Source organism: Nicotiana tabacum, chromosome 16, assembly GCF_000715075.1.
Source record: "Nicotiana tabacum cultivar K326 chromosome 16, ASM71507v2, whole genome shotgun sequence".
NCBI classification, from domain to species: Eukaryota; Viridiplantae; Streptophyta; class Magnoliopsida; order Solanales; family Solanaceae; genus Nicotiana; species Nicotiana tabacum.
The window spans coordinates 34,141,357-34,157,839 of NC_134095.1; the positions used below are offsets into that span (position 1 = coordinate 34,141,357).

Sequence of the window (16,483 nt, forward strand, 5' to 3'; positions counted from 1 at the left end):
GGTAATGGAACTTGTCAGGAGTATAGATCCAATGGATTGTTGATTCAACAGTTGATTATTAATTTCGGCACATCTCTTCAGTCGTATCGGTGTTGTAAAAACTAGAGCAAGACCTATGTAGGTCATGAGATGCAATGGGAGCATCAGATTTGTGGAATTTCGACTATTATGTTTAAAGAATGTTATTGTGGTCCTATGAGTAAAGTGATGCAAAGTGTGAATTCAGCAAAGTTATGCAGCCATGTTGGGTACAGCGTGTGGAGATTGATATGGTGGTCGTATGATGGAAACAGGCTTGGCAGGAAATTCAGGATGTTGGAATTGGACCTAATGGCTTATTTGCTTGAATAAGGGAGTATACCTACAGAGTTGTCGAGCTAATGTGCTCAACTGAGTGGTGGTAGCACGGGAAGGTGCATGAGGTGTTAAACAAGTGATTTTAGACTACTTTAGTGTAGTTCTCAACACGTTCGAGGACGAACGTATGTTTAAGTGGGGGAGATTGTAACGACCCGATCGGTCGTTTTGAGATCCAGCGCGTCATTCAGTAGTTTGAGGCCATGAGCAGCTTAATCTCAGGTATATTGACTTGAGTGTATGGTCAGAATTAAAATTCAGGAAGTTTGGAGTCAAATCTAAATGGAAATTCTCATTTTGAAAGCTTAAAATTGAAGAAATGAACTAGGATTGGAATTTTGAGTAAAAGACCTCGGAATTGGGATCCGAAGGTTCCAGCAGGTTCATATGATGATTTCGTACTTGGGCGTATGCCCGGATCGGGTTTTGAATAAACCCGGGAGCGTTTTGGCGCCTATTGTGGAAGATAGCATTTTAGAAAAAATTGCATCAATTTGGCTTAAAATGCATTTCAGTGTTATTGATGTCCGTTTGGAATTCCGAGACTGGGAGTAGCTCCGTATGGTGATTCTGGATTTGGGAGCGTGATCGGAAGTGAATTCGGAGGTCCGTAGGTCATTTTGGAGCCGTTTGGCTAAATATAGAAATTTGAAGGTTTTTGAGAAAATTCGACCGGAAGTGGAAATTTTGATATCGGGGTCGGAATGCGATTCCGAAAGTTGGGACAAGTCCGTAATGTCGAATGTGACTTGTGTGCAAAATTTGAAGTCATTCCTGAATGATTTTGGTAAGGTTTGAGACACTTAGTCTCTTTTAAGGAAGCTTAAGTTGGAAAAGTCAATCGGATATTGACTTATGTGTTAGAGCGCTCGAAATGTGAATTTTATAGTTCGGATAGCTTTGTTAGATGATTTGGGACTTAGGAGTGTGTCCGGAATATTTTTGTGATGACCGGTGTAGAATTAAGCTTGAATCGGCAAAGTTAGTATTTTGGCGAATTCCGGTTGATAGGTAAGATTTTGATCCGAGGCTCGGAATGGAATTTCGAGAGTTTCTGTAGCTTCGTTATGTCATTTTGGACTTGTCTGCAAAATTTGAGATCATTCGGACTAGTTTTGACGTGTTTCGACATCGGATGTGAAAATTTAAAGTTTCAAAGTTCATAGGCTTGAATCTGTTGTGAATTTAGTATTTTTGCGTTGTTTTTGGTGATTCGAAGGAACAACTAAGTTTGTGTCATATAATGGGACTTGTTAGTATACTTTGTTGGGATCCCATGAGGCTCGGACAAATTTTGGAAGAGTTTTTGGAAGATTTTTGCCGTTTTGAGCATAAATGTAATGATCTAAAGGTTCATTTTTAGTTCTAGAGATCCAAATTTGATTCCGAGACTTCCCGAATTTTGATAATGAATTATAGGACTGATCTGAAAATTTTGGTCTAATTTCATCAAGTCGCGATTAGGTTTTTGATGCGAAACATGAGTAATTGTTTAACGAGCGAAATGGATATCGCACTGGGCAAATGAGCTCCGAATTGAGTTTTGATTGAAGGGTTGTGTTCGTATTATTATTTGTGACTCATAGGAATAAGAATCGTCTAATTCCGAGTTCGTATGATGGAGTTAGAGCCATTAAAGTGAAAAATGGCTGTGCTGCAATTTAAATTGGCTGCTGGTGCATTTTTTTAGCAGCAATGAACAGTAACCCGCGCGTGAACAGTACCGCGCGGGTGAACAGTAATTGCGAAAAATCTGGGCAGTGAGTTTATATCCGATTTTGGGTCATTTTTCCACCATTTTGAAACATTTTGAGAGCTTTTGGACGGGGATTGAAGGGAGTTTCAACTGAGATCGATTGGAGGTAAGTTTTATGAGTTAAATACATGATTTTATTGAAGAATCATCCTTGAAATCCATGAAAACATAGCCAAATTATAAGAAATTAGGGCTTGAGATTGAAATTCTAAAATGAAGATTTGAGGGGTCATTTGAACTCCTATTTTGGTAAATTTTATATGTACGGACTCGTGGCGAGACGAGGAATCCGGTGATGTGACTTTCATACTTTTTCGAGAAGTGGGCCCGGGGCTCGGGTTTTGCAAATTTCGTGATTTTCGATATTTTTCGAGTCTTTTCGATTGAATTATATTCCCTTAGCCTATTGTAATATATTCCTCGTGGTTTTGGCAAGATTCGACGCGCGAGGAGGTCGATTCGAAAGGAAAGGGCATCGCGGAGTAGACTTTTGGCCGTCTTGAGGTGAGTAATAGATGTAAATGTTGTTCTGAGGGTTTGAAACCCCGGGCTTTCACATCGTAACGCTATATTGAGGCGTGACACGCACTCCATGGCAAGTGCGGGGTCGGATACTATTGGGGATTGTGACTTGGTCCATCCCATGTGATGTTTATACTATACTGGTGATTGATACACATACTTCATTGATATTACGGGGCTTGATGCCATGTTTTGGGCCTTGTGCCGATTTGTAAAATCCTTCGAGGATTGATATTACTGCTTAGCATGATTTGCATATCATCTAATTTCAGTCCAAGGTTTTAAATGCTGTTTTGCAAACTCAGCCATAATTCTAAGTGTTGAAAACTTAAATGATATTTTTAAATGTATTCCGGGCTGGGAACTTCTGTTTTGTAAATGCCCAAGGGGCATATTATATTATTTTCTGGACTGATTATAAAGTGACTTGAAACAGTGGTAACAATGACACTGTGTGATATACTTGAAACAGTGGTAACAATGACACTGGATGATATACTTGAAATAGTGGTAACAATGACACTGGATGATATACTTGAACAATGGTAACAATGGCACTGTATGATATAAATTGGTCAGGTAACAATGGCTGACCGGTCAGGTAACAATGACTGACCAAGATATTGCGCTTGGGCTATAGGATCCCCTCCGGAGTCTGTACACACCCCCAGTGAGCGCCGTCGACGATAAATAAATATGGATGGCTTGGGCTGCACGCCGCAGTGGGTACTGGAATGTACCATCATATGCATTGCATTGCATTCATGTATTTCTATTTATACTGTTGTTTAGCTGCTCAGTTTCATATGTTGCTGTATATTTGGATTTTAGCTTACTTTGTGTATTTACTGGATTTTCTTATCTTCGGACTGTAGTTACTTTTATTACTCACTGGGTCGGAGTACTCACTTTACTCCCTGCACCTTGTGTGCAAATCCAGGGCAGTCTCAGGCTCAGTAGATCCAGTTGATCAGCAGATTCAGCTTCTGGGAGTATCGAGGTAGCTGCACGGCGTTCGCAGCCATTGATCTTCTCCCTCGTATCCTATCTCTTTATTTCCGCATTATCAGACTTTGGATATACCATGTATTAGGATGATATTCTGTATTCTAGAGGCTCAGATTCGTGACACCGGGTCCTAGTGAGATTATATTGTGTATTTTGTTAAATTCTTCAGTACTTTAATCTTGCTTAATTGATATTTCTTTCCGCTATTTTTGATAAATTGGGTTAAGTGTTGAATAATGGTCGGGCTTGCCTAGTAGTGTGTTGGGCGCCATCACGACCGGGATTTGGGTCGTGACAAAACAGGAAGCCTAGCATGTGAGCTCGAACTCCTTCTGCATGAACTTCTCTTCGTTAATCATTCAATCTCAGCATTCCAGCTACCAATTTGATGTTTTTCTCCCAGCTATTTTAACAATGTTGCCCACATTTTAACAATGTTGCCATGTGTTCCCTATTAATTGATCCAACTTTCTATGTCAGTACGACGATTGGTATTCATGCGCTTCATTTGAATTGATGTAGTAATCCAAGTGTTTAATAGATACATTTTAATGCGAGTTGAGGTGTCTAATAGGTACAAGGGTTTGTTGAAGTATCTAAATGAAAGTTGGATACAAGTTTAAGGGGTTGTATATGTATTTGGCCATAAAAAATAGGAACTATTACCTCTTATAGCAAAGGTTAACACCTTATTTATTTTAAATAAATACCATTTAAATAAATTATATTCTATAGATACCTTTTATGGTTTATAGCAAAATTTCTAATTTTGGTTATCTCCTACACATAAGTCACTAAAAACGCTATGTTTTATTTTTCTCTCTCCCTTTTCAGATTTTTCTCTCTCATAATTACCGTATTTCATAATAACTTCTCAATATACGTTTTTTCTCTCTCTATTTTGATACACTCTATTCTCTTTCCCATTCCCTGTAAACACGCTCAAAACCAGAGAAACCTCTCACCCACACTGCTGCTTCCTTCTTCCCTAATCTCGGCGTAAACCCTAATTTTCTCTCGATTTTTCTCATTTGTTTCTATAATTATAGTGTGGTAAGTATTTAAATTTTTTGATTTTCGCTATTTTTGTTTATTATCAACATCTCTACTCACCAAGTTTTCTCTAATCAATAGTATCCAAGCGTATTCTCACAATGTCCGATTCAACACCCCGCAAGTTGATTACTAGAGGTATATCCACTAAAATTCTCACTTTCGATGGGCCCTCTTTCTCCTTGAAAATCACTCAAGGGGAATTGGATGCAGGTTTAGCAAAAAATATGGCATTGGAGAAGAGAACAAAATCTCGCCATGACAATTTTAAAGAAACCCAAGTTGAGAAATTATTGAAGGAAACAAGACTTCCCATTGCGGAAAAGAGGAAAAAACATATTTCTGAAGCTTCATCTGTTAAGGGGAAGGAGGTTGAAGCAAGTAAAAGCTCGGATACATCGGAAGAAAAGGTAATTTCTGATGTATTCATCTGTATTTATATGTATAAACCAGTTTTTTTTAAATCAATGATACAAATATGAATATGTATTCTGATGTATAAACCTGTTGACTTCTCTGTTTTAATGTATATAAATACATGTACATGTATTTAGATTTATTCAAAAAGGATATTCAATGTATTTTTGTACTTACAGAAATCAATGATACAAATATGTATATGTATTCTGATGTATTTATAAGGATTTTCAAAGTTCTCATCATTGTTTTATTCTAATTGCAATGTCTTTATTTGTTGTATGTGTATGTATTATATATGTACATATATTTCTATCACTGACATCTTACTCCAGTTTATTTTTGTAGTTTGTATTTAGTTGTATTCATATATATTCATATCAGTTGTACTATGAAATATGTGTTATATTCAGTTGTATTTATATGTATTTATTCTTGATAATACAGGAAATTAAGTTGTTTGTGAAAAAATAACCTATATTTGCACCGCATATTAGTGTATATACTAACACAGACATAGTCTTCGAGCTAAAAGAAAATCTTACTCCAGAGCAGTACAAACAACTGAGTAATACTTGTTTTGGAAATTTCCTTCAAATGAAGCGTTGTGAAGTCCAACATCAACTCTTCAGATGCTTCATGGCTCTCCAGTTAGAAGGAAGTCCTGACGATGTATTTTCAACACACGTTAATGGTACTACATTATCTTTCTCAATAAGGGAGTTTGCGCTTGTGACTAGCCTCAAATGTATTCGTAACCCTGCTGATTTTCAGTTCAATGAAAAGGTTCCTAACCGGATTATTGAGACATACTTTGGCGGTACCAATCTTGTAAAAAAGAAATATTTGTTGAAATGCTTTGCTGAGAAGAATTGGGGTCACGACAACGATGGGGATGCCTTAAAGATAGTTGTGTTGTATTTAATACACACTTTCATATTTTCATCTGAGAAGAACAGCACAACCATCCCAAGGCTACATTTTGACTTGGTCGAGAGTGGGAGCTATTCTGAATATTCATGGGGTATAAAAATATTTGAAAACCTGACAAAATCTATTTGCAAGAAGATGGATGCCCAGAAGAAGTACTACATGATAGCTGGGATGCCTCTAGCTATGCAAGTTTGGTTTTATGAGTCCTGTTCAAATGTTGATCCCAAAATTGCACTGCGAGTTGATAACGTGGTACCCAGAATACTCAATTGGAGATCCACCGGAAATCAGCCAAACTTTGCTTATTTGATGAACGGCATGTTCAATGATAAGGGAAACATGGTAATTTACAATTTGTTAGGTGGCTAGTTTATAATTTACTAATCATTACTGATGCATACAGTTACTGCTGCATACCGTTGCATATAATTGCTGCTGCCTTCATTATTACTACTGCATACAGTTGCATATAATTTACTAATCATTACTGCTACCTTCATTTGAATACAAAATAATATTTTGATTCCAGATTTGCATACAGCCATGGTAGTAAGACTTTGATTGTATTTCGTTTTTCAGATTGTTTACAAGGACATCCATCCAACCGATATAGAGCCGTTATTCAGATTCCTCCAATAGGCATTGTTGTTGAGAACAGTCCTACTCCTACTCATTTAGACAAGTCAGCAGAGGATTCAGATGACTTTTCTCCTACACCTGATCTTTAGTCTAAGAAGAAACATGCTGCAAGTGTTGGTCCATCTTCATCACCGCCCCATAAAAAGCGCAAAGAACATATTATTCATCCCTCAAATACATAGACTCAATCCAAGGTTCCTCCTGTTGGTGTATCTAAAATTGCACAAAATGTTTTGCATCACAATCAGCCGACAGATTCCAAAAATGATAAAGTATCTTCTTTGAGGAAAGACCTAAATTCATTCAAAGGATACATGAGTTTTTTATCCACATATTAAACGTTACAGTTTAGTGCTTAACATTCGTATATTTTTGGCGTACTTTTCTAATTATTTCTGTCTTGCTAAGGTTGTGGGCGAGTTCAAGTCTCTGAGATCATTGATCAATGATAACGTTAAGATGCTTTCTGACCATCGTCAAGACAATCAACAAAAAGAAAGTTTACACCAGAGAAAGGAAACCACAGGGAGACGTGATGATGGTATTGAAATGTCATGATGCCAAATTGCAAGATAACCCAAAAGGTCACAGACAGATTGATACAACTGTCGGCAATAATATTGAGGTTTAATATTTTTTAACCTCTTTAGTATATGTTTGTATCTCCTGTTTGCTCTTATTCGGATTAATCATATATAAAATAATTTGTAACATTGTGAAATACAAGTATATACAGAATACTTCAGTATTTTTAATTATCTTAATCCTATATGCATTTGTATTTTCCTGACTTTATTTCTACATAATTATTGTGATCTTGCATGTTGTATCTAGATGTATATATTTAAGCTTCCTCTATATAATAATGTTATTACATAGCAGTTAGATGCATTTAAATACTGCCCCAAATATGTAATGTATATATATGCATTTAGATGTATTCTTAACATGTTGTCCAATGTATTTAAAATCTCCACTTAAATATAGCCTCAACACAAATTCAAGATCAAATATATATTGTATTTATATGTATTTAGATGTATTCATATAGTCAGTTACTATATGTGTATATGTCATTTATAATACACTAACATTGATGTATACGTCTAATAGAATACAGAGGTTAATGCTCTTTGTGCGGAGTCAAGAGTAGAGGGGAATACTACATTGGAGGTGCCGTACAACATACCACCTATAGGCCAATAGGGTGTATCTACAGAATACTATGTACCGCAATTTGAGCTGGACGACAAGTTTCTTCCAAGTCAAATTCCAGAAACTAGAATTGTAATACACAATAATGCAAAAAATGTTGAATCAACCCCATTACCATCTCATAGGAATCAGCGACCAAGTAGATGGTATTCTTCGCCTTACGAGTCTAACTTCGACTCCGCAGGTTAGTGTTTTATAAACTTTATGATCTATTTCCCCATGGTATTTATAATTAAAAGTCTCTATTCATGAATTCAACGAACAACAGGTAACTCAGTAAAGTTGACCCCCATATTTGAAAAAAGACACCCCTTTGAGGATGATTCAATAACGGGGCCACATCCTACATTAATCATTCAGGAATACGAGAAATGTGTTCGTGATGGTCTTCTCGCTAGACATGAACAGAAGTGAGTTTTTCCCCCGGTATGTCTATTATGTATTTATATTTTTAAAAATGGATATAGTGTTTTTTTATATCATACTTGTAGGAGTAATTTGGAAGACCATTACAAGAAGAACAAGTCAACACTTCATATACCATTGGATTTTGGAGTTGATCAAGTCAATTCAAAAAATTGGTTTTACCTTCTATCGTTTGACGATAAACTATGGGATGACAATGTAAGTTTTACCCCTTCCAACTCTACTATAATTCATTTCTTTAAGATTGGTTTGTCTAATTGTATAATTCACAAATTGAGCTCTCACACAGATCTGTCTTACATGATTTTTATGTGTTCAATTGTACTCAGATGTATCTTTTACATCTGATGTATTTAACTGTATTCAGATGTATTTTAACAGTACATCTGTATGATGTATGATGTATTTAACTGATGTATTTAACTAAATCTGTATGATGTATTTAATGGCCTCATTAGTCTTGAATAAAAAATGTATTTAACTTTATTCAGATGTATTTTAACAGTACTCAGTAGTTTTAAATAACATATGTATTTAATTGAATCTGTATGATGTATTTAGTGGCCTCATTAGTCATGAATAACAAATGTATTTAATTATATTGAGATGTATTTTAACAGTACTCAGTAGTTTTAAATAACAGATGTATTTAATTGAATCTGTATAATGTATTTAATGCCTAATTAGTCTTGAATAACAAATGTATTTAACTGTATTCAGATAGTACTCAGTAGTTTAAATAACAGATGTATTTGACTGAATTTGTATGATGTATTTAACTGAGTATTCACTTATTATATTCAGTTTCTTTTCCTTAATTTCATTAATTGTACTAACACTATGTAATTAAATTTGTATATAGCATATTGACGTCATATTCTACTATCTGAGAAAGAAGGCAAAGTACAACCAAACAACCAACTTCAAGTATACAACTATTGATTGTATATTCAAGACAAGAATCGCAGAAATCTTCGACATGTATGCTGATATAGATAGTAATGCAAATGTAGCCAAAGAAGAGGATGTGGTATGTGAGTACATAAGGGGCTACAGATTGCTAGCTAATGTATCTTGGCATACTGTTGATAATGTCTTGATACTAGTCAACTTGAAGGACAAACTACACTGGATATTGGTTGTTGTCTCATTCAAGGAGAGATGTATCAAAGTGTATGACTCATACAGATCTGCAGGTCATGATGCCTATGTAGCTTCTGAGATAGATAAGCTTGCTAAGCTTGTACCTCTGTATCTATCAATCAGTGGCTTTTACAGAGATAGTCAAGGCATAGATTGATCTACTTACTCAGCATACACTGACAAGTCACATACTGATCCCTTTGAAGTTATTTTCATATCAAAACTGCCTCAACAAAAAGTTGGGAGCATGTATGTATTCAATTATCATGCTTGTATCATTTTAAAACTCTAGTTATATGAATTATTTTTAATTGTTTCAATCAACATTTTTCAGGGATTGTGGGGTACATGTTACGGTATACGCAGAGTTTCTGAGTACTCTTGGTGAGGTTCCACAAATAACATTTGATTCCAATCTACTCCGTCAAAGATATGGTGATCTCCTCTGGGACTATGCTATGCGGAAGATAGACATTGATGCCATAAGCGAGAATGAAGCACCCTTAAAAATTGCTAGGCAAATCACGGAGTCAGATTCAAAGTTGCAGATAGTGTTAGAGTAGCTTTAGGTGAATGTAGTTTTGGAAGGTTGTTTTAGGTGAATACTGTTTTTTGAATAGTTTTTTGGTGAAGATGGTATTCAGTTAGAAAAAATTATATTTTAATCACTTTATCAACAATGTTCATATATGACCATTGCAACTTTTTAATCTATATTTCATTGTTTTGTTCATAAGTATTCATGCTTAGTCTACAGTTTCTATTCATATGTATCTTACTGGATATATTCATATGTAATAACAGGGCGTATAAGTATGTATTAAGATTCAGTCACTTGGCTTGTATATCAAAGTCAAAAACTATATGTTACATGTTTATACGTATGTGCTCACCTTGATATATTTATTTTACTTAAGCAGGTTATATTCATACTTATACAAATCTATAGGTAATTGTATTTATTTGGTTTGATTTGTATAACCAAGGCAGACACAATGTATAGGACAATTTGTATTTTTGTATGTATTCAAAATTGTATATTAGTATGTAATCAGCTCCAGTCGTGTGCATTGTATATCCAATTCAGAGACTGAATAATACAATTGCTATAATTATATATTCAGCAGATTGTATATGTATTTATTGAAATTGTTATATTATAGCTGAGTTTATAGTTGTATTCAGATGTATTGTGGTTGGTTATGTAAATACAACTCAGGCACTGTCTATAATAGATTGTCTAAGTATCTATTGACAAGGTTGTATTCGAATGTATTCAACACAATACTACAACTAGCTATATCCAGAATCTATTCACGAGAAGGTTCAAAATATATTACTTCAAAATGTCATTGGAAGTAATGACAAATCGTTGGAGCACTAATACATGTCAGAGTGTTAACTAAATCCTATGTGGAGCATTTCTACACGTTCGCTTATTATGTCCTCCCTGCCCACATATGCTACATGAATGTTGATTTTTCGGATGCAGCAATTCACTGAAAGGTTTATCGCGCTTCTTCTTTGGCCTTCCAGGAGGTCTTTTCCATTTGGGTAGTAATATAACTTCCTCTGCAACATGTGCTGGTATATTCCATTGATTTCTGTCTGGTAGCGAGTACATAGGCACATCGTATGTCATTACAACAGAATTTGGTTTGTAATAGTTAGAGCAATAATCTTCTGGCATTAGAAACTTGCTCTTCAATACAGCCCAAGCATGTGGGCATGGTAATTCATCAACTTGGAACCTCCCGCAAACGCAGTTTCTCTCTAACAGGCAGACGGTGTAACTCCTCCCTTCATCAATAACTGTATGTATGTATTCAGTCGATGGTACCACCTACATTTAAACATAGACCTATAAGTTTTGAGTAAATATAAACAAAAAAAATTCATTTATATACCATAGAATAGATGTATTAAATATACAACAGTATGAATTAAATCAAATATGTATTGAATACAAACATATTTTTGTATGTATAATGCAGAATTATTTAGTTAAATAATGTATCATATATGTATAATGCAGAATTATTTCAGTTAAATAAATGAATTTCTGTATGTATAATGCAGAATTATTCAGTTAAATACAACTGAAATGTTTGAATACAGAAGAATACATCATATATGTAGACCGAAAGACTATAAACTATAATTACGTCTTAGCTTATGAATACACTGACATACATCTAACATCTGCTTAACTTTAGACAGCTAAAAAGAAACAAAAACATTATAAGGCTATTGCATGATAATACAACTGAATACATCTATCTAAAAAAGGGTATAAATTATTTCAGAAAAAATTAAGTTATCTAAAGAAAGAGCTAAATATATGATACAATGACATTAAAATAAAACTTACAGTCATGCGTGTAGACATTGCCTCATTCAAAGTCAGCATCTCCTGGTATTTTTTTCCAAGCGTTGTGTATCTCTGTGTAGCTTCTTTGCGGTTACTGCAATTCCAACTCCAAACATCTTCCTAACTTCTTCGAGGAATTCGTATATTGGCAATTCCCTTGCTGACACTAGTGCGGCATTGATTGACTCAGCAATATTTGACGTCATGGTCCATCCCCTGTTAACAGGTGCATACAACTTAGCCCACTTTTCGTATCCAGCTAACTCCAAGTATTCTTTCACCCTAATATCTACCTTCTCCATCAGACTGTCAAATTCAGCTTGTGTGTATGCTTTTGCCATCGAGAAGTATATCTCACTCAACTTTGCATGGCTCTTTTTGAATTTCTTATATACGTTGTTCCATAGATGCCATATACAGGCAAAATACGGTACATCTGGATACACTCTCGATACAGATTTAATTATACTCTCATTTCTATCTGAAACGATGCACATGTTTTCCCTGTCACCGTATGCTATCTTGAGTTGCTTAAAGAACCACGTCCAAGCAACATCGTTCCCTAAATCAATAACACCATATGCTAGTGGCAATATATGACATGTAAAGACAATTGCATACATATTTTTAAAATATGTATTTCAATCTTTACAATATTAACAAAATTTATTATAATTCACGTAGTGACATGCACCATCCAACGTGCTGGCCGAGACGAATATCCCGATGTAGTAAGATTTTAGGTGACTTCTATCCACAACCACAATGGATCTACAATGAGCAAACCCCTTTATAAAGGCATACAAAGATATATACACATACATGAATTCATTTTGGGAGATTTTACCATTCTAATGTGCGAACCAGGATATGCCATATCCATTGTATATAAGTATCCTGGTAATTTTTTGTATGAATCAGCCGGTTCACCTCTCAAAAAATTTATTGCCTTTTCTTTAGCCCGCCACGCCAACATGTAGCTAACATCTACACCTAAATCTGATTTCACATCATCAATAATATCCTTTGGTGTATATTTCCTCTTGTGATTAGTAAGCTTGGGCCTAATCATACTACCTATAAGACTGTTACTTGCCTGGCGCTGCTCATACATCTTGTCTTTCAACGGACATGTATGCTTATCAATGAACTCTCTCACTTTGAATAGTTTTGATTTGTTAATGCTCGAAGCCTTAAACCTCCATTCACAATCTTCTGACATACATAATAATGCAGAGCTGAAAGAAATATATCATTATACAAATGATTAGCATAAATGCTTACAAAAAACTCACTCATATACACATGAATACAAATACGCCTATAGTTATTTGTGCAAATAATACAACTGAATACAACTATAGTTATATGCATACATTTATATACAATTAGTAAACCAAAGAGGAAATCAATGAGAGCCACTGTAATAAGTTTATACAAGTAAAATACACAAGAATACATGTATTTGAAGACCATAAAAAAATAGTTAACAACACCAGTGAAGATCAATTATCTTACAAATATGCATAAACACATCAACATATAACTTACAACTCCAACCATGAATACAATATACAACAAAAATAAAGAATAATAAAATAAACTCAAACTTGACAGAATTAGACCTATCAACCCGGAATTGAAACCTTTGAGATATAGCATAATGCTCCATCACCTCTTTCAATATAGCCATATCCTTATATATTTGTCCAGCCATAACCTCCCTTTGATTAATTTTTGAAATTATCAAATCCTTGTCCAGTTTGAACACCCCAATTGCTTGTCCTGAATTGACAAAATCTAAAGCAAGTGTATCAGATATATCGGAATCATACCTTTGAACTGCTTCGTCTATTTGCACAATGTCGCCTTGAATTAAACTACCTCCAGATACAAGTTCTTTTTCAATCGTTGTTATGCACAAAGGATACATCTTGAATTCTTTGTTCTCTTTTTTCAACTCTACATACACCATGTAGCCCATATCATTGTGTATTTCCATTGTCGTGCAATTTCCTTTTACTTTGTATTGAATTTTAATGGACTTTGAGCTCAAATCTATGCCCAGTTGATTAGATATTGACGCAACCAAATCATTATACGATGCATACTCCTTTATCGGTATTCCCTCAATTGAATAATTGACGTAATTGCTCTCACTGTTCCACTTGCCAGAATGTCGCAACAACACTGTTAAACTTGCCATATGTATACAATTGTATCAATCGTAATTTTTTGTTGTTGAAAAGAGAAATGGGTACACACTGGAACTACAGAAAAAAAAAGAACTTAAAATCCAGATGTTGCTATGCTTTAGGTTATTTTTTCCGATTGAAAAACTTTCGTGAATGGAGGAATACAGATTTATGGGGAAATAGTTTGTGTTAGTTGAAGTATATTAGGAGAATATCAGGTTAATTGATTTTCTTTCCGTTTTAAACCAGTTGAAAGGTCCATATTTTACGCAAAATACGTCACTGTATTTTGGAATAGACCTCGTAAATACAATTGAATACATCTGAAGATGAGCTGGACTTCCGTGATTCACGCCTATTTTTGCTACTGTATTCATGAATACATTAGCTTAATGTCACGACCCAAACCGATGGGCCGCAACGGGAACCCGGTACCTTACTCAACCGAGTACCAACGTAGCGTATCTTTCTTATTACATCATTATATACACGTGACATACGGGCCTAGTACGCCAATATAATCATTTATAAACTCAAACATAGGCCGATAAGGCCGTACAATCTTTCACGTATACGACATATGTCTACAAGCCTCTAAGGATACATAAATGTCATAGAGGTCAGGATAGAGTCCCACCATACCAAACAATACACGTCTAAATCATACTAACCAAACAAGCAACTCCGAAGCAAATGGAGCACACCAACATCTTCTGCTGAGCTGATAGCCTACTTAGAGGGCTCTCGACCTGTCTATCGGGACCTGCGGGCATGAAATGCAGCATCCCCAGGCAAAAGGGACGTCAGTACGAATAATGTACCGAATATGTAAGGCACATAAGTAAGTACATCAGAGACATGTAAGAAGTATAGAGTACATGACTCAACCTGCAAGTCTGAATAACTTTTCAAATCATAAATTACTTTTAGCGTCATGCATGTGCGTATGAATGTCATGTCGTGCATAGGTACATGTTTCATAACATCATCAGCCTCTGAGGGCATTCCATTATATCATACCGGCCACTGTGGGCAAAATCATCATCGTATACCAGCTGATCAGGTGGTGGTGCGTATATACCGCCATAACCTTTCCCATATCCCATATACATATATATACATACATATATACACGTATATAATGCCGTTTGAGTACATACATGTATATGCGTATATAACGCCATTTGAATCATATTTTAACCACTGTGGGCAACATCATCATCATATACCAGCTGATCAGGTGGTGGTGCGTATATAACGCCATAACCTTTTCCCATATCCAATATACATATATTTACATATATACGCGTATATAACGCCATCTGGTCATGGGTCAATGCACATGAATGCAATGCATGAAAAGTATGTCAGTAAAATCATTCAGAATGTCATAAGACTATGTTGCCTCTTGAGCAATATCATAAAGTAATATCTTTTCAACTTTCATATTTTTCTGAGACCCATGAATAGATGATAAAATATTATGACACATGGGAATTAAAGAACATAAATATTTCTATTACTTCTATGAGTAGAGTCACTTATCGAATTTGTGCATTTGCACGTTTCGTTTATATCGTATGGATCATGCCAAAAGAAGGAAGAAATAGCCTTAACATACCTGGACCGATTCCCTTGACAATTCCTCTAATACACGTCTTATGTGACGAACATGTAATGGCAGATTGAAGTAGGGAAACATCCGTATGATATTCCTGAGAACGATCATACCGGGCTTCGTTAGAATTTCAAAAACGTCACATTTCTGAGATGCTAACGAAAATTTTGCTTGACCCTTGAAGTCTTGAATGAATTCACGTTTTTATTTTCTAAATCTTACTAACATTCTGTTGTAATGGACTTTGTAGTGATTATCACTTAATGCCTAATATCTTTGGATGGAAAGAATGACTGAATCATGGATTTTTGTAGTGCTTGTACCTAGGATATAGAAAAGTGAGATGTTTTTAAATTAGTTGCCACCTAGATTAACTAGATGAAGAGTCATTTCTTGGAGAAGGAGTGGCTGCCACGTGGGGGTGGGAGTGGGGTTTTAATCTTATCCAAATATATCCCCAATTAATTAGGTCATGTTCCATTACCCGGTAATTAATTAATTACCTGCAAAGTTGAGAATTATTCCCACTTACTTAAAATATTACTCACTTTTAATATACCTTATACATCTTACTATCATGGTCATGTGGTACCTTGCATGGCACTAGTTTATAATTATCGGGTATTATCGCTTGACCCGTTTTTTTAATCTCAAAATGTGAAACTTTGACAAAATTTGTTTTCTCAGACTTGCACCCCCTTTTACCTTTATGAATTTACTAATCACGTGTAAAATACCATAATCCTTATAATCTCCGAATAATCTTTTCCTTGGACTGATGTTAATTACCTTACGACAAATTCCACGTACAATACTACAGGGCGCGACAT

At 35.2% G+C, this 16,483-nt stretch overlaps 2 protein-coding genes across 2 annotated transcripts; one reads left to right on the plus strand and one right to left on the minus strand.

Moving 5' to 3' along the window:
• The first annotated feature begins 4,797 nt into the window (after positions 1–4,797).
• LOC142170190 (uncharacterized) lies at positions 4,798–10,032 on the plus strand. Its single transcript, XM_075232034.1, has 9 exons — positions 4,798–5,106; positions 5,717–6,402; positions 6,450–6,508; positions 6,626–6,773; positions 7,033–7,226; positions 8,169–8,310; positions 8,392–8,524; positions 9,189–9,577; positions 9,804–10,032. The coding sequence occupies exons 1-9, from the start codon at positions 4,798–4,800 to the stop codon at positions 10,030–10,032; spliced, it is 2,289 nt and encodes a 762-aa protein (XP_075088135.1).
• Positions 10,033–10,871: 839 nt separating this feature from the next.
• LOC107799126 (uncharacterized) lies at positions 10,872–14,046 on the minus strand. The gene is made up of 4 exons (XM_075232035.1): positions 13,487–14,046; positions 12,705–13,078; positions 11,936–12,423; positions 10,872–11,312 (listed from the first exon to the last, which is right to left on the minus strand). Exons 1-4 carry the CDS (start codon positions 14,044–14,046, stop codon positions 10,872–10,874), a joined length of 1,863 nt encoding a protein of 620 aa, XP_075088136.1.
• Positions 14,047–16,483: the final 2,437 nt, after the last annotated feature.